This window comes from Panthera leo, chromosome E1 (genome assembly GCF_018350215.1).
Source record: "Panthera leo isolate Ple1 chromosome E1, P.leo_Ple1_pat1.1, whole genome shotgun sequence".
Taxonomy (NCBI): domain Eukaryota; kingdom Metazoa; phylum Chordata; class Mammalia; order Carnivora; family Felidae; genus Panthera; species Panthera leo.
In genome coordinates, this window is record NC_056692.1 from 37,582,744 (window position 1) to 37,601,763 (window position 19,020).

General features: G+C 53.6%; 1 protein-coding gene across 1 annotated transcript in view; it reads right to left on the reverse strand.

Annotated features, from left to right (window-relative positions):
• Nucleotides 1-10,159: 10,159 nt before the first annotated feature.
• Nucleotides 10,160-19,020, reverse strand: part of SRCIN1 (SRC kinase signaling inhibitor 1) — a 62,901-nt gene continuing 54,040 nt past the window's right edge. Inside the window, exons 18-19 of the mRNA XM_042914479.1 lie at nt 16,236-16,382; nt 10,160-10,522 (exon numbers count right to left, since the gene is read on the reverse strand). Coding sequence (XP_042770413.1) covers nt 10,388-10,522; nt 16,236-16,382 — 282 coding nt within the window. The 3' untranslated portion in view covers nt 10,160-10,387. The remainder of the gene's footprint in view (nt 10,523-16,235; nt 16,383-19,020) is intronic.

Consider the following 19,020-nt stretch of genomic DNA (forward strand, 5'->3'; position numbering starts at 1 on the left):
TTTTGAGAGAGAGAGAGAGAGACAGAGTGTGAACGGGGGAAAGGACAAAGAGAGAGGGAGACGCAGAATCCAAAGCAGGCTCCAGGCTCTGAGCTGTCAGCACAGAGCCTGACGCAGAACTTGAACCCACAAACCTGTGAGATCGTGACCTGAGCCAAAGTCAGACCCTTAACCTACTGAGCCACCCAGGCACTCCCCCAAACTGTATTATTTATTTTATTTTTTAATTTTATTATTATTATTATTATTATTTTGGTACTAGAAAATATCTAAACAAAAGAAGGCAGGAATCGAGAAATAGAAGAGAACAACAAAGAACCCCATAAGACATGGGAAAAAAATAGCAAAATGGCAGACATAAATTCTACCTTCTCAGTAATTACATTGGATGTAAATGGGGCAAACAGCCCAATCAAAGGCGGAGATCGGCAGAATAGATTTAAAAACGTGATCAGACTGCGTGCTGTTTCCTTTAGATTCAGAGACACAAGAAAGTTTAAAGTAAAAAGATGCCACGCAGAGTTACCGACAGAGAGCTAGAGTAGCTATGCAAGTTTGCGACAAAATAGCTATTGAGGCAAACACTATTATTCAAGACAAGAAGGACATTTATAATGATAAAAGGGTTTATCAAGAAGATGAAATTATTGTAAATACATATGCTTCTCACAACAAAATTTGGAGCAGACACAGAATTTAAGGGAAAGCAAGCCATTCAAAATAATGGTTGCAGACGTCGGTACCCACCTTCAGTAACAGAACAACGAGGCAGAAGATCAGTAAGGAAGTAAAATATCGGACGCCTGCAAACCAATTAGACCTAACAGATATAGCTAAAGAAGATTCCACCCAACAGCAGGATACACACTTTTTCTCAAGGGCACATGGAACATTCTCCAGGATAGACCATATGCTAGGGTGTAAAACAAGCCTCGAGAAATTTAAGAGGATTGAAATCACGCGAAGTTTGCTCTCCAACCACAGTGGAATTAAATTACAAATTAATATAACAGAAGGACTGTTGGGAAGTTCACAAATAGGTGGAAATAAAAAAGTTCACTCCTAACTCAGTGGGTCGAAGGAGAAATCTGAGGCGAAATTAGAAATACCTTAAGATGAATGAAGGCAAAAACAGAACATGTGTGAGTTTATGGGATGCAACTCGAGCAGCACTTCCAGGGAAATTTATAGGTGTAAATGTGTGTATTAGAAAAGAAGAAAGAGGGGCTCCTGGGTGGCTCAGTTGGTTAAGCGTCCGACTTGGCTCAGGTCATGATCTCATGATTCGTGGGTTCGAGCCCCACGTCGGGCTCTGTGCTGGCAGCTCGGAGCCTGGAGCCTGCTTCGGATTCTGTGTCTCCCTCTCTCTCTCTGCCCCTCCCCTGCTCTCAATCTCTCTCTCTCTCTCTCTCTCTCTCTCTCTCTCTCTCAAAAACAAATAAAACATTAAAAAAAATTAAAAGAAAAGAAGAAAGATTTCAAGTCGATAACCTAAACTTTTACCTTAGGAAACTAGAACGAGGGGTGCCTGGGTGGCTCAGCCCGTTGAACATCCGACTCTTGATTTTGGCTCAGGTCATGATCCCCGGGTCGTGGGATCGAGCCCCGAGTCAGGCTCTGCACCGAGTATGGAGCCTGCTTAGGATTCTCTCTCCCTCTCCCTCTGCCCCTCTCCCCCACTTTCTCTCTCTCTCTTTCAAAATAAAAAATAAAAAGAAACTAGAAAGAGAAAAGCAAACTAAACCTAAAGCAAGCCAAGGGAAGGACATAATAAAGATAAGAGTGGAAATAAATGAAATCGAAAATAGAAAAAAAAAATGGAGAAAATCAATAAGACTACAAGCGGGTTCCTGGAAAATGTCAAAAAAAATTGACAAATGTTTAGCCAAACTGACTAAGGGAAAAAAAAGAGGGAGAGAGAGCAAAATCTCTGTCAATTTTACCTTTTCTAAGAACCAACTCTTGGTTTTATTAATTTTTATCATTTTAAATTAATTTTCTGTATTTTTCTAGTTTCGTTGCTCATTAAGGAAATGCAGATTATAACCACAGTGAAATACCACCTCACACCCACTAGGATGGCTTAAATCAAGAAACTAGAGGGGCGCCTGCATGGCTTAGTTGGTTCAGTGTCTGACTTGGGCTCAGATCATGAGCTCATGGTTGGTGAGTTTGAGCTCCCCACTGGGCTCTGTGCTGACAGCTCAGAGTCCCCTCCAGAGCCTCTTTCCCCCTTGCTCTCTGCCCCTTCCCCGTTCATGCTCTCTCTCTCTCAAAAACAAACAGAAAAAAAAAAATAGAAGAAAATAGAAAACAACAAGTGTTGGTGAGGATGTGGAGAAACAGGCACCCAGCTCGATTGTTAGTATGTAAACTAACACCACCGCTGCGGGAAATAGCTTGGCGGGTTCCTCAAAAAATTCAACACAGGAACACATGACGCACCAATGCCATCGCCCCGAGAGAAGTGAAAACATACATCCGCCCAGAAACTTGTACGTGAATGTCTATAGCAGCGTTATTCATAGTAGCCAAAAGGTGGAAACAACCCAAATGTCCATAGATGAATGAACAGATAAACTGTCGTACGTATATACAACACTGTACTATTTGGCCGTAAAAAGGAACAAAGTCCGGATACGTGTGACAACTTGGGGAAACCTTGAAAAGTTATTCTGAGAGAAGCCAGACCCAAAAGGTCACAAATTATACGATGTCTTTTGTATGATATATATGGAGAGCAAACAACCCCCTAGGGACAGATTAGCGGTTACTAGGGAAAGGGGTGGGGTGGGGATGGGGCAAGGTTGCTTAGGTATGGGTTGTTTCATGGGGTGAGGAAGAAGTTTTGGAACCAGAGAGAGATAGTGGTTGCCCAACATTGTGAGTACACTGAATACTACTGAATTGTACACTTTAAAAAAGGTTAATTAGGGGCGCCTGGGTGGCTCAGTTGGTTAAGCATCCAACTTCGGCTCAGGTCATGATCTTGCGGTCCGTGAGTTTGAGCCCCGCGTCGGGCTCTGTGCTGACAGCTCAGAGCCTGGAGCCTGTTTCAGATTCTGTGTTTCCCTCTCTCTCTGACCCTCCCCCATTCATGCTGTCTCTCCCTGTCTCAAAAATAAATAAATGTTAAAAAAAAAAATTTTTTTTAAATAAATAAAAAAGGTTAATTAAGGGCGCCTGGGTAGCTCAGTCGGTTTTAGCTCAGGTCATGATCTTGATTTTAGCTCAGGTCATGATCTCACAGTTCGTGAGATCGAGCCTTGTATCTGGCTCTTCGCTAACAGTGCAAAGCCTGCTTGGGATTCTCTCTCTCTCTGCCCCTCCCCCTCCTCTCTCAAAATAAATAAACATTAAAAGTTTGTTAAATGGCACTCTTTAAAAAAAGTAAATTAAAATGTTAATTAATTGTATGTGGTGTGAATTTAGTCTCAGTAAATTTTTTTAAATTTAAATTAAGGACGCTTATTAATATGATAGCATTAGAAATTAACGTGAATACTAAAAGAATAATTTTGGAAGATTTTTTTTTTTTTTTAAGAAAAGGAAGTCTTGGCGGGAATGTAGATTGGTGCAGCCACTGTGGAAAACAGTATGGAGGTTTCTCAAAAAATTAGAACTAGAAGTCCCACTTCTGGGTATTTGTCCCAAGGAAAGGAAAACATTAACTCAAAGAAATACACCCCCTGTTCATGGAAACAACTTAAGGGTTCATGGAGGAATGGATAAAGATGTGGTATTATACACACAATGGAAGGGGCGCCTGGGTGGCTCGGTCGGTTAAGCGTCCGACTTCGGCTCAGGTCATGATCTCACGGCCCGTGAGTTCGAGCCCCCGCGTCGGGCTCTGTGCTGACCGCTCAGAGCCTGCAGCCTGTTTCAGATTCTGTGTCTCCCTCTCTCTCTGCCCCTCCCCTGTTCATGCTCTGTCTCTCTCTGTCTCAAAAATAAATAAACGTTGAAAAAAAAATTTATACACACAATGGAATATTATTCGGCCATAAAAAAAGAATGAAACCTTGCCATTTGCAACAAATGGATGGATCTTGATGGATCTTGAGGGCATTAGACAAATACCATACGAGTGCACTTATATGTGAAATCTAAGCAACAAAAAAACCCAGCCTGGGGTGCCTGGGTGGCTCAGTTAAGTGTCCAGCTTCAGCTCGGGTCATGATCTCACCATTCCCAAGTTCGAGCCCCACGTTGGGCTCTGTGCTGACAGCTCAGAGACTGGAGCCTGTTTCAGATTCTCTCTCTCTCTCTCTGCCCCTCCCCCACTTGTGCTCTCTCTCTCTCTCTCTCTCTCAAAAATAAACATTAAAAAACATTAAAAAAAAAAAAAACCCCAACCAAACAAAAAACAAGCTCATAGGTACAGAGCACAGATTGGTAGTTGCCAGAGGTGGGAGATAGGGGGTGGGTAAAATGGGTAAAAGGAGTCAAAAGGTACAAATAAGTTATATAGGTATAAGTTATATAGTAAATAAGTCATGGGGATCATGTATGGCATAATGACTACAGTTAATAATACCGTGTGGCATATTTGAAAGTAAAATGGGGGTAATGATCCCCACAGACCATGTTGTCAGGGGTAAAGAGACACTTAATAGAAGTGATGAGTATCGTAAAGGATGAAGAAAGTGTGACTGTTGGGAGGGAGAAGTCTTGGGTTTGAATTCTGACTCCATCATTTCATAGCTGCAAAGGCGCTGATACTCAGTTTCCCTTCCCTCAGCCAGAGATTTGTTAGCTTGAGTCCAGGCTGGCTTCACCTACACGGCCAGATGGCTCTGCACTTACCCCTGCCCCTCGCCCGCCATCTTTTCTTGGCATCGCAGCCAGAGGTAACTTCTGAAATAGGGTCAGGTCACGTCAATGTCTTACTTAAAAGCGTCTGATCGGTTTCCGTGGCTCTGAGATGAAATGCACCTTCCTTAGCACATCCGCAGGATGCGGCTCCTATGACGGGGTTTCTGCCCACCGCTCTGACCTCATGGCGTGCACCCTTTCCCCTCCTCACTCTACTTAGGGTTCCATCCATGTTCCAGACCCCACAGATTACTTCCTACCTCAGGACCTTCTGCCTGGGGCACTTCACCACCAGCTGCCGCATACCCAGGCATCACTTTTTAAATTATTATGTTTATATATTTATTTTTCAAGGGAGAGAGAGAGAGAGAGAGAAAGCCGGGGAGGGGCTGAGAGCGAGCGCGAGAGAGAAATCTCAAGCCGGCTCCATGCGGTCAGCACAGAGCCCAGTGTAGGGCTTGAACTCACAAACTGTGAGATCATGACCCGAACTGAAACCAAGAGTCGGACGCCCAACTGACTGAGCCGCCCAGGCACCCCATCAGTCGTCATTCTTAAGGTCGCCACTCGAATGTGACCTCAGAGCTGGTCACCCTGTCTGAGTGGTCCCCCTCACTGTCACAACCTGTTTCCCTATGGCACTAGTCACCATCTGTCACGATTCTGCCCAGTATCTGCGTTCGTGTATTTTGGCGGGCTCCCCTCCTAAATGCTGCGCCCCAGTCCCAGTGAGGAAGGGACGAGCAGCACCGGCAAGCAGACATGCGGGAGGCGTTTGAAGGATGGATGAGGCGCCCGGCATAATTCCTGGCGTGCAGTTGATGGTCCCGTTTGTTACTTGCTCTTGAACCGTGAGTGAGTGGGGTGATTCTCGGAGATGAGGGGCTTTTGTCTACTTTCCCAGCTTTCTGGACATAGGATGCGGGAGGGAAGGCAAGACCTGCTGACGCTTTAATAAGGACATAAGGGATGAGGTCTGGCCATCGGAGGGTCTGAAGGGCCGCTCAGCCGGGGGGTGACCCATGGAGTCCAGACAGTGAGCCGGCCTCAACTTCTGTCTCCAAAGACGTTATTGGCCATTAGGAGAAGACTGGGGTCCAGCGAGGCCTGGGAGAGTGTTGTTCCAGGACACTGTGATCAGCTCAGGGGATAGAAAGGCCGACGAGCGTCAGAGAGGTACAGGACACACAGTAATACCCCAGGCCTCAATCAAGCAAGAGAGTGTCTAGAAGGACAGCCTCAAGGACCCCTTAGCACATGCTGGAACCATGGCACAGCCTTCAGAATTCCAGGAAAACCTGAAAAACCCTATCAGGACATCTGGCCCACTCACTGGCGGGACAGGCGGGACTCTGATGTGGTTAACCTGGAAGGTTCAGGCAACTTGCTGGCTACAGGGTCAGGGCCCAGGACCCCCATCCAGCCAGAATCAAGGATAAATCTCCTCTCAGGGGTCTTGACGACACCAGTCTCAGACGACACCACGGGGTTAAGTGGGGTCGGCAGGCCTTTGAGAAGGAGAAAGCAGAAATGCACCGTGATTGGGACTGAGACTAGATCTTCAGACAAGTTGTTTTTTCGAACTGTGGGTCTTGACCCATTAGCGAGTCATGAAGTCGATTCCGTGGTTTGTGACCAAAACGTTTAGGATTTAACAGGAGATAGCAGAGTGTGTTGTATACAGTAAGTGCTGTTTCATTGAATGCGTGTGTACACATCTACATCATAAAGGTGCAAAATGCATTTCTTGCTGTTTGGTTTTGTTTTGTTTTGTTTTTTTTAAGTTTGAAAGCTGCCATTGAAAGGACGGTTGACATGTTGAAGGATCATCCCACCCAAAGGGCAGGAGGCCAGGCCCCAACACAGGGAGGTAATCAGACCCTACTTGGTTTGGGGGGGGGGGAAGCACTGGGTTTGGGGGCAGGCAGAGCTGGATTCAAATTCTGACTCTGCATCTTACTAGTGGTAGGACTCCAGGCAAGTCACCTCCCGTCTCTGGCTCTGTGGTCTCAGGTGTAAGAGATGCCCGTGGCTACCTCACCGAGGGCGGTGACGCGAGTCAGCGGTGTTCCTCTCCCGTGTCCATGATGTGGGTTCTCATGGGCTTGTGGGACGGCGGCAGCCCCAAGGGTCCCTGTTCCTGCCCCCTCCTCTTTCAATGCTGCAGGGCAGTTACCTGCCAGATTCCCCATCTCCGCCCCATCCATCCCAACACCTTCCAGGGCGAAGGTGAGAAATAATGAGACAGCAGCCTATAGAAAGGAGATCCAGGAGAGGAAAAAGAAACAAGTTTTATTTAAGCCCCAAACACTCGGCTAGAAAAACCGGAAAGGAAAGAGAGCAGGGAAGTGAGGAGAAGAAAAAGGACATTAAAAAAGAGAGACAGAGAAAACACAGCAATCCTTTTCCATTTAGAAATTGTCAAGTTACACTGACAGAGGTCACAGAATATCCACAGAAGCCATCACTGCTACACCAACACGGGCCCTACGGGGTGGACGGGGCGGGGGTGCGGAGCCGGGGCTCAGCCTGGGGTGGGGGTGGGGCCTCACCTGGACCCCCTCTCAGAGCCGCGGGCCGGAGGCTCCTGGGGAAACAGCATATTGTGGAAGGGGCGGGAAAGGAACCCCCCCCATGCGAGTAACACAGCACAGTGGGTGGGGGCGGGGGGACCAGGTACAGGGACCCCCCTGGACGTCTTAGTTTTCTCTTGGTCAAGCACACACTGATGGACAGAGCAGCGAGGCGCATGCAGCTGGGGGGCATTGACGTGCTGCGGGCTTGCAGAGGGCCAGGGGCTGGGGGCTTGGGAGGGGAGCCAAAGCGAGCGGTGCAGGGCCGATGGAACACACACGCAGGCATTCCCACGCGCCTGAGTCTCCACACCTGTGCACACGCACATGCCCGCACACGGTCACATGCACCTTCACGTACACCCCTGTCCACGCGTATGTGGCCCGCACACATACGAGTCTCTCGCAGCCACGCGTGTCTGCACACACACACTACACGCCTTCTCATGCGCGAAGCTCCCTGGACTGACATGCAGGGGGGGCACGTGCCGACGCCCCAGCAGGGTACATGCACTTAGTGCGCATGCCTCCCCGCACACCCGCGTAGAAGGTCACGCCTGTGCACACACATGCTTCCCTCCACACATGGGTAAGTGGACCTGTGCCAGTGCGCGCGCACGCGCGCACACACACACACACACACACACACCACACAGGCTGCGCACAACTCCACACAAACGCCTCTCAGCCCGGAAATGTGCAGGAACCAAAGGGAAAGAAAGATGCAAATCCCACTGGGCTCTCCGTGAGTGGGTGGGGTGGGGCCCACGGCTCCCTCCATCTGCCCCTTGTGGATGGACACCTCCTCCTCCCCCCACAAAGGGACGTTCAACTCAGGACAAAGACGGTGGGGCACACGTTCAGGTCACAGGGCCGAGGGTGGGAGGTGGGGGCAAGCGAAAAGTAGCAAGCAAAGAGTAATGGAGTGGAGGGAGGAGGGGGCACCACTCCCCCCTCCCCTCCCAGTCAGGGGGTCTCTGTACAGCCAAATCAAAGCAAACCATTTCACTGGACCACAGAAGCCAGGCCGATGTGCCCATCCTCCAGCCCCCCTCCCCCGCCGAAACAGCGGCCAGGGAGAGAGCGCCGTGGTTTTTTTTTTCTTTTTTTTTTTTTAAATATTTATATATATTTATATTACGTATATTATATATATATATAATATGTAAATATATTTTTAAAACAATATAAAATGTTAAGACACTTCACTTAAATGTAAAGAGTTGCCTGCAATTAAAAGTAATTGCATCATTTATGAGGTCCTTTTTTTTTTTTCTATTTTCCAAGGGTTTTTTTTTTTTTCAGGAGGGATTTTTTTTTCCTCTTCTTTTGTTATTTTTCAAAAAGGCTTGCTTGCCTTTGTACAAAAATGATCCAAAGCTAGAAAACAAGGATGAACCAACAAAACAAAAACAAAAACAAAAACAAAACAAAAAGAAATGAAGAAACACAACCCTGGTTGCCCCTCCCTCCCCAGCCCTCAACAGCTCCCCTGGCTCTCCCCAGGCACTGACCTTCCAGCCAGGCCCCAGGGACTAGGGGGTTCTGCCCCTTCAATGGCTCCTTCTTTCTGTGCTTACTTGGGGAGACTAACTCCAAAGTCTCCCCTGTGCTTACCCCACTTTGTGCTCCAAATAAGAATCCTACTCCCTGGGGACCCTCCTTGCACCACCCCCCACTCGTGTAACCCCCTTGCTGGCCCCTCACTGTGCCCTTGGGTGGCCTGGGGCTGAGAACCAAAATTGGTCTTTCTCTCCTCCTCTCAGGACCTGGCCTTAAGCTACACAGGCATCCACAGGTCGGTTTAGGGGCGCTGGCTGGCTGGTCAGGCCTCAGGGACCCTCAAGGAACTCACCAAGGGTCACCAGCTCCCCGCTGAAAAAATCACATCTCATCCCTTCCCTGAAAACCCTCATTACCTCAAAGAAGATGGCTGAAGGTCATGTCACTTGACCTTTGGGTCAGAGCTGTCCTCACCGCCCCCCCCATCAGACCCTCTCTATTCCCCCCACTTCCCTTACAACCAGCCCCTTCCCACCCTCCAGGTCCCCAAATCTAGTTTTCTAGGCCCTTCATTCTTGCCCACCCTACCCCCATTAAATAAGTTAATGTCATTTAAAGTGCTAAATTAGGAAACTGAAAGTACCAAATACCCCTCCTCGGGGCTGCCCTCTTCCAAGGCAGTGACCCCCAGGGTCAGGCTGTCTGCTCAACCCGCCACCCACAACCAACCGTCCAGCAGGGCCCCCTCCTCGCTCGGCACGGGCCAGGTGGCTCCTCACCACAAAAAGGGAGTCCCAGGAAGCCAATTCGTCTCCACGGACACGGACACGCAGATTCAAAGGCCTCATACCGGCCCCTCCACCCCTGCCCCACCCATCATGACTCCAGACCCACAGGGCACGAGCAGAAGGGAGCGGAGTGGAGTTCAGTCCTGTTGAGGCCGGCAGGTGGGGCACCTCCAGGGCTAGAGTCTCCCTGCGTCCTGGCTGCCGGCCTGATAGTGGGGTTGGTCCAACGTCCAGGTTTTCCTCCGGGGAGGTTTCCGAGGAAGGGGAGAGGGGTGTCCCGCCGCTCCAAGTCTCCGTGGCTCAGAGTTTGGTTGGGGTGCTCTCAGGAAGGGAGCGTAGGATGCAGGAACGTGGGGATGGACTTGGGAGGAAGCGTGGGTAAAGAGAAAATGGAGCAAGGATGACAGGAGGCGGGCCAGAAACAGGAAATCAAGGGAAGGTGGTGTGTTTTGGTTTTTAGTTTTACTGTTTTACTTAAAAAAAAAAAAAAAAAAAAAAAGATAATTAGAAGTGAGTCGTTTAAAAAACCAAAAACACCAACAAGGGGATGGGTGCAGAGAGCGGAGGAGGGCCACACCCGCGGCAAACCCTTCAGAGGGTCCAGAGAATGGGGTGGGGGTAGGGTGGAGATGAGAGGAAGGTGAGCAGGGAGAGAAGTGACAGGGGTGAGGAGGGGGGACAGGCTGAGGTGGAGGTGGGAGGGGGCTTCTAGAAGGAGATGGAAGAATTCCTCGCCCCAAAGGAAGTCAATACAGGGATAGAGGTTCTGGAAGCCGCGGGCTTTTCTGAGACTGGGCTTGAGGTCTCATTCGACCCACTCATCTCTTTAGATGGTTTAGTGGCCTGGAACAAAAACAGGGGTCAGGGGGTCAGAGAGAGGAATGGAGAGCCTTCATGCTGGTCCCCAGCTGAAGTTCTTAAAAATGAAAAACCTCCACAAATCCAAGAGAACATTAACTGCAAAAGGAAGAAGCCAGAGGGGCATCTGGAGAGAGTCATCCCCTGAGACGGGGAGGAAGGGGCCACAGTGGGGGACAGAACAGGGTAGGGGGTGGGGACAGAGTTGGACCCAAAAAGCCTAGGGACCAGGGTTACTTAGGGGAAAGAGAGGAGGAGGAGGAGAGAGACCAGAGAAACACAGGGGAGACCACACCAAGGACAGGTGGACAGGGAGGTGGGAGTGGGGAGGACAGGAGAGGGAGGAAGGTGTGAGACATTGGCGGCCACAGGGGTGCGGGCGGAGAGACTAGAGGCCCAGGCTGGGAGTCGGTGGGGTGTTAGTCTCAACGGGCCAGCAGCCCCGCAGGGCCCCTTCTGCCTTCTGCAGGAGGCTGCTACTAAGCAGAAGGTCTTATGGGGACAACTAAGGGGCAAGCTTGTCCTCCCCGGGGGAGCACTTCTCTAAAGAACCCCCCAACCCCTCCCACCGCAAGCTGGAAGAAAAGGCACTCACTGCCTCCAGCCTCTGACCCAAGGCAGGAAGCCCCACTGCATCCCCTACAAGTGTTCCTCCAGCCTTCAGCCTTGTGGGTTGTGGGTCATGGGAGGTCACTCCCCCGTGAAGTGTCTGCCCTCACTGGTCAGCTCTGATAATTAGAAAGAGCCGCGCCTCCTCCCGCCTCTGGTGGACTCCCTGTGTCCCTACTGGGTCTGGATCTTTGTATGGTTCCAGAGCCACCTGCATCACCTCCAGAGGATGATGTGTCACAAATGCAGATTTCGGGGCCCCTGCTCCAGAAGGTACCTCTGGCTCAGGCTCGGGAATCTGCATTTTAGGCCGGCACCCTAGGTGACCCTGCTGCACACGACCTTAAGAGCCACTGGGACGGGGCTCCGCAGATCGGGTTTCTCTCTGTGGTTGTAGTCGTCCACCCCTCCCCCACCCCGCAAAGCCACTAGTATGATAAATAGCATTGATTAAAAAAAAAAAAAAAAAAAGGAAGGAAGGAAGCGGAAGGAAACAGAGTGCTGTGGCACATCACTAGAGACCTCCCACAGCCTCGGTCTGGGCAAGGTCACTCCATTTCCCACCCACCTACGCTACCACCCGCCACTGGGTGGGCTCTAGCAGATGCCTCCCGGTAGGGAAGGCAGAGAGCGCCTCCAGCAGCCAGCAAGGGCAACGAGATCTCGGGCAGCCTGACTGGCTGACCGTGAACCCGCCCTTGCTGTTGATGATCACCATTTCTTCTTCCACACGTGCAGTGATTCATCTGGGTTTTGCTCATCGCACAAGTCGTCTGCAGTCTGCATTTTCCCTTTATGAAAATCAAGGCAAGGGTCTCCCGTCTGGGCCTCCTAACCCCTCCCCCTTTACTGTAGCTCTTCTGTTTGGACTCAAAGAGGTTCCAGGGCTGCAGCCACAAGATCTTTCCGTTCACTCAGTCCTTTGACCGAGGGCCATGTGCCAGGCATGGCCCCTGCTCACAGGGTCCCGGTACCTGGGCCCGGACACAGGCTCATTACAAGGCAACCTAAGGCTGTCTCACTCTGGGTCACTAGCCTTGGGCTCCAGTCCTGCCCCTCCCCTCCTACCCTTTCCCATTCAAAGTTCTTTCTCCCAAAGCCGGGTGGGAGGGGAGCCCCCTGTGTCCCCTCACATCTCACCGTGTCCCCAAGCTGGCTGCTGATTCCCTCCGGGCTGTCCTCTTTGTTCTCAACCCATCTCTCTAGTTAAAAGCTTTTTCTCTTCCTTCCCTTTAGCGTTTGTCAAGAGCCCTGGTCCATTCTGAGCTTTGGTCTTTGAAATATCTGCCTTCCAGCTTGTACAGCCACCTGACTATTCACTCCGGTGACATGTCCTCACCCAGGCGAGGGCCCCTTCCTCCCACAGCCGGCGCAAGGCCTGTAAATGGCCTGTGTGGACACCCCCGCTCCTTCTTCATGGAGACCAAGATCGCTTGTAGCTTCTCTTGGAGCTCTTGTTTATAAAGCCCTATCAGCCATCCCTCCCTTCCAGGAGACTGGCCGTGGCGACATCTAAAGTCCCCGCTCCTGAAGCTGAGGGAGCATGCCGCCTGTGCCCAGTGCTCCTGTCCCCGTGCAGCTCACTTCTCAGGTAACACAGCAGTTGTCTCTCAAGTTTTCTATCACTTCATTTCACCAACCAGTCTTCCCCTGTCACTTCCAATTGTGTCTGGAGAAACAGAGCTCTGTCACCTTTGCGGCAAGGCACAAACCTTCAGCTTTCAGCTGGGAGGAGACCAGAGCCATTAGCTGGGCCCAGAGGGCTGAGCCCTGCGCCCTCCTCCTCCCATGGGTCAGAGTCTAGCACCCGCTCCACGCCCTAAGCGTGCTGGCCTGCAGCTCTGAGCTAGGTCACGGCTCTCCGCACAGGCACAGACCATCTCATGTCGGCAGACCCTGCTGGCTGGTGCCTCCTCCAGGGTCACTTCCTCCCAGGCCCGCACGCCCTCCCTCCTCGCTGATGAAATCCTGCCTGAATCAGGCCTCCATCTATCAGGAAACGTGGGCCTTTCCCTCAGCCCAGGTGGGGTGGGTCCTGAGCAATCTACACATTTGGAACAATTCTGTTCTCCTGGCCAGTGACCGATTTGGAAACGGGCAATGAGAAGAGAGGGGAGGTCAGCTGGGGGCTCCTGGGGAAGGTTCTCCTCCTCCTAAACAGATCTGTGTGCCTAGAACCCCTGAGAGCGAAGCCTAGAACCTCCTCCTCGAAGGCAGCTTCGAGCCCCAAATGTTAGAACCACATGATAGGAGAAAGGCCACTGCCTGGCCCTTGGCACTGACAAACGTCCAGGGCAGTGGAGGATTATGGGGACTCTCCTGAGCAGAGCACCATGGGGGCTCTCACAGTTCTTTCCCACACCAGGTATCATGTGACCTCAGAACCCCGCTGCTGGGTTTCTGTCCCCATTGTACAGATGAGAGAGGAGCCTGCAGAAGGCCGAGGACTTTGACCAAGTTCACAGCCTGGGCCCATACAGAGCAGTGTCTGGGCCCAGAGGACACTGACCCAGTGTGGCTGGAGCAAATCGAGGGTGTGGGGTGGAGGGTGTCAGGAGAGCCAGGAGGAAGGAACCCAGGCTGGTCACAAAGCACCCTGGGTGATGTTCTCACCCGGCAGGGAGCAGTGGGCATGGGCTTGGAGTTGGGGGAATGACATAATCGATAATTTGCATTTTGTAAATATCCCTCCCCAGCCCGCAGGTCTGGGAAAATAGGCTAGAGGTGACAGAAGTCACAGGGAGACCTTCGAAGGGCATGCATTTAGGTAATGAGGCATAGGATGATTTTTTTCCGCTGCTTCTTTAAGAAATTCCCACAAGGAACATATATCGCTTTCTTAGGGAGAAGGTGCTTTTTTAAAGAAAGGCTCCTAGACAGTGCAAGTGAGAGGGATGGCTAGGCCTGTGGTCCTGGTGGGGAGAGAACCATGGACAGTAGGTGGTGAGGGAGGAAGGAGGAACCACCGAGACTCCCCAGCGTGGTGGATGCCCCGGGGAGGGAGGGTGACATTTTCTAATGGGCAGGCTTGGGCTCAGAACAGAGACTCCGGGCAGGGACAGAGGGTGCCAGGGGGAGGTGGTGTGTGTGGTATGAAGAGCTAAGAGGCCCAGGAGGAAGTGGGGCCCAGCGAAGTGAACAGGCAGAGGAGAAACGCCCAGAAAGGGGTCAGGAGGGTCAGGGTGAGGGCTGACAAGGGAGGAGAGGATAGCAAGGAATGGAGGGTCTACACACAGCTCCCCCGTGTGTGTGTGTGTGTGTGTGTGCACGTGCATTCGTGTGTATGTGGGGGGGCAGGGTCTATACTGCACATCCTGCAGAGAGAGGAGTAGGGCATGGGAGGAAGAGAAAGTCTGGGGGCCACTGGAGACCTAGCCCAGCCCTGGGATGAGGCTGGAGGGAAGGTGCGGTGGGCTGGGAACTGAATGGAGGAGAGGGCGTAGAGGCCACAGAGGGGGCAAGGGGGCAGGAGAGAGGAGCTGGGGGCCTGGAGCGGGAGAAGTCAGGGAGAGAGATGACAGAGCATAGTTGTAGCCCAGCAAGGTGCCCACTGAAGCGGCCGAAGGCAAGGTATGTGGGGGGAGGGGCCTCACACAGCCTGGATGTTGTCCTGCTCTTTTTGCCAGCGGCCTGACCTCGGGCAAAGCCTCAGTTTCCCCATCTAACAAAGGGGGATCAGGAGGATGTTCCTCGGACTGGTGTGGTGAATGTGAAACGATATAATGTGTGAGCCTGGCACAAGTGAGCAAATGTCAGCTGCTGTTGTGGACACGAAGGAGGGACCGGCCCGGACAGGACGAGGGGAACTCGTGCACTGTGGTGGCAGGACAAAGAGCTGGGGGTGGGATTTGCAGGACATGTCTGGGGACCCATGAGGAAGATGGCGGGCCAGCAGGGAGCTAGTGAGGAGAGCTGGTCGGGGGCGGGTGGGGCCTGGGTGGCCCGTCTCCAGGGGTCTCTCCAGGGAACCAGCAGACAGGGAGGCAGGGCCTTTCGTGCCCAGGGCCGTCCCAGGGCCATGTGGTGGAAAGGGCTTTGCGATTCCTGGGTCCCATCCTGGCTCTGATACCACCTTGCTGTGGGCCCTTGGGAAGCCCCTTTCCTTCTCTGAGCTGTCCCTTCATCTGTAAAGAAGGTAGCTGGACTTGCCGTCTCTAACCTCCTGCCTCTGAGCCTAGAACCTTCTTCAGGTCACAGTATGTGGACATTTTACAGCACCCACTCCCACCCCAGCACCCAGAACGGGCCTGGCACACAGCAGGTGCTCAGAAATGCTACTGAACCAAATGAGCGCGCTAAAGGTCTCTCTCAATATCTAGGCCCAGGGACCACCCTGCACCTTCTGACCAGGCCACACGGCAGGCCAAAGGGCAGAAACACCCACAGGTGAGGCTGTCAATTCCATACACCTGCCCCCAAGCCCGCTGACTAAATCTGAAAGAGGTGACAGCAGCCCTGTCATTCCCAGCCCACCTGGGGGCCACATCTCCCCCTCCCCACTGACGTCAGTGGAACCCACCAAAGCCCAAACACAAGACTGAAAAGCAGATGCAGAATTGGTCTCTCCCTCAGGTGGGAGACGGCCCAAAATCCAAGAGGGAGGCCAAGAGGAGAGTGGGGAGGACCCGACCCCCGCGAGAGGGGGGCTGAGAGCAGGGAGAGGAAGCGGAGCAGAAGCAGGAGGACAAAGGGACGTGGCAACCCGCTCCCACACCCCAGGGCAGGCCCGGCCTTGGAAGGGCCTCAGGCATCGGGCCAGTGGGGACATGAGTCCTCCGGCTCCCCCTCCTCCAGGAGCAGCCGGGGAGAGACCTTCTCGGCTCCCAGTGAGGGTCTCCTAAAAGGAGAGTAGCCTGGTTAAAAATGTATGTTGTAGAGCAGCTCCAGAGAGCCAGGGTTGATGGGAGGAGGGAAAAGATGGCTCAAGGAACTGGTGGGGCCGTGCTGGCAGGGAGGAGGTCTCTGGGCAGCTGGCAGGAGATGCCCAGCTCACAGCAGGAGCACACAGCACTGCGGGGGCGGGGGGGGGGGGGGAGAGGGGGGAGGGGCCAGGACGGGCCAAGCCCCATCCCACCGCGCCCACACCTACCTGCTGCTGGGCCTGGATCCTCATGTACTCGGCCCTCTGCTTGCCATGCTTGCCTTTGTCGGGGCTGCCTGCCTGGCCCTGGACTGCCTTCAGCCGAGAGGCCCCTGGAGTCACCACCTTCATGGGTGGCACACTGCCACCACCACTCTGCAGGAAGAGGAACAGGGTGGGGGTTGGAGGCAGGATCATTCCGGAATCCTAGGCGCTGGGTGACCTGATCTCTGGGGCTGGGCTGGGACCTCCTCTGTGGGCCCTTGGCAACTGGAGACCTTTGGACCTCCCGGGCCCCACATCCCAGTCCAGGACCCAGGTCCACTCTCTGAGGCCAGGTTTAAGGCCTTCATGCAGAAGAGGGGACAGGGGCCTCCCAGCCAGGTTCCCAACAGCTCCCCAGGGAGGGCTCTTTGGTGGTTTCCTTGAGTAACCCAGGGGTAGCAGGTACTCTCCCGGGGAAGCTACTTCCAAAGTGAGAGTCCTTGCCATCACCCCCACTGCTGGGTCTGGCAGAGCATGCCTGAGATTTGAGGCGGGGTCTTTATAATGGCAGACAGAGTCAGATTAGCAGCCCCAGACCTATGTCTTCCTCTGAACGGGAGAATGGGGGTGAAGTCTCCCTAGAGATGGACAAGCCCAGCTCCTTTGAACCACCCCAGGTACCACCCTTCCCACAAGGGCTCTGGGGAGTCAGAGGCGCAGACAGAGAAACAACAGAGGCAAAGAGAGTCAGACAGGAGAGGGGGAGGGGAGCGCGGGGATGGAAAAGGAGGAGAGAACTTTATTTGTTGGTTTATAGATACAGAGCAGAGGGGAGAGGCCCCGGTCCCTGCCAGGGCTGGCTGGGCTGATCCCTGGGTAGGCCAGCTTCCCAGCCTCCCAGGCTCTGCCTGCAAACCCCATATGGCACCGGGCTCTCAGGAGGCTGGCAGGGGCTGAGAAAAGGCCAGTGGGAGGAGGGGCCTGGTGTGGTGCCCCTGCAGCCCCCCCACTCTGCAGCTCTGAGGACAGAGTCTAGAGCATGAAGGCAGGGGGAGAGGCTAGGGGAGGAGGCAGCCACCTGGGGACCGGGTGGCAGGGGTGGGGGGCTGCCAGGGGGCCCCATGGCGAGGGCTGCACCCATCTGGCTCAGAGTGGCTTCCAGCTCCCGGAGTGTCTCCTCCAGGCTGTCCATCCGCTGGGTGGTGGCACCTCTCACTGTGCAGCCCAGGCCGGCAGCGGGCTGGCCCCTGGGCTCCCCACTGCCGGGTTGGACATCCTGTCCCATGTCCTTGGGGGTCTCCTCTGGGTGGCTGTCAGCAGTGGAGGGCTCCAGAGTCCCGTCAGGGGCTGGTCCCCAAGAACAGGGGACGCCGGCTCCTCCCTCCTCTGTGACGCAGCTCCTCGTCCCCAGTCTCTTCTGAGCCGCCCCGTCCTTCTCAGGCGCCAAGCTGCTCCTGGGCTGGGCAGCCTTGGTCACTACCTCTGGCAGGGCCTGTGCACCATCCCAGCCCCTCCCACTGCCAGCCAGGGTCCGGGGTCGCGGGGTGGGGGCTGTCCTGTGACCGGATTCCTCAGGTCTGGCCTCTGGTGGGGAGGGAGGGTTGGGGGTACACTCCGTCAAGATGATCTGGGGGACGCAGAAAGCCCTGGGACTTGGGGCAGCCTGGGGGGAGAAGAAAGATGAGGGAGACTATGATCCCTGCAAACCAAACACCCTGAGCTAGGATGGTGCGGGCAGGGGGGTCAGACGTGGGTGAGCCCAGCCCCTTCCTTTCACAGATGGGGAAACTGAGGCAGGGGAGGGTGGTGACTGAGTTCGCTCAACAAGTCAGAGGCAAGGCTTGGACTAGAACTCGGGCCTCTTCCGACCCCACACTGTGGTCTCCCACTTGCTGGCAGAGACGCTGGTTTATCGGGAAGCACAGACACGGGGTTGCCTCTCACTGCCCACGTTAAACTCTGGGAGCAGGTCCCATGGGTCCTCCCATGAGTTTGCCCATCTGTACGATGAGGTAACAAGAGCAGAGAGGTGGTGGAAAATTAAGTGAGCTCACGCGAGTGTGTGCTTAGAACAGCGTCGGCACTTGGCAAATATTAGCTATTTGTTGAATTGACCTGGCCTCGAAGGGTGGGGCTGTCACCCTAATCTCAGGCCAGAGACTCCTGGCCTGAGGCAGGCCTGGCCTGGCCAGAGGCAGTGAGCTCCTCTACTTTTGGAGCTTTCTCCAAGGGCTTCACAGCCACAAGGGGAGGGGCTCAGCCAAATTCTTCTTCGGCACGAAATGGCTACCGCTCCTGTGGTCCTCACTTTGCAGATGAGGACATTGAGGGTGGGTGTCCTGAGATCCACCCAAGGTCACTTACCCACAGCTAGTTAGTGGCAGAGCGAGGATTTGAACCCAGGCAGTCTGACTCCAAGTCCAGTGCTCTTTCCACCAAAAGGAGCCATGGGGATATTCCAGGGGGGCAGCAGGGACCTCAAGCCTCCCTCCCCCAAGGCAACCCACCCAGCCTTGCCACCTGCTTACCTGGAGGTGGCGGGGTGCAGGCTGGGAAGACAGAGAGGCGACCCATGCCTGCCCGGCTCCACTGCTCGATGGCGCCACAGGATGCAGAGGGGAAGCCAGCCCAAAAGGCCAGCAGGGGGGCTTTGCCCACTGGACCCCTTCAGGATTAGCTCCCAAAGGCCAGAAAGAGGCAGGAGCAGCTGGGTGCAGTGGGCCAAAGTGCCAAGGGCATGGCCAGCCCATGGGGCACCCCTTCCGTACTGCTCATCCCCAGATGGCTCCTTAGACTGCTCTGTGCCCAT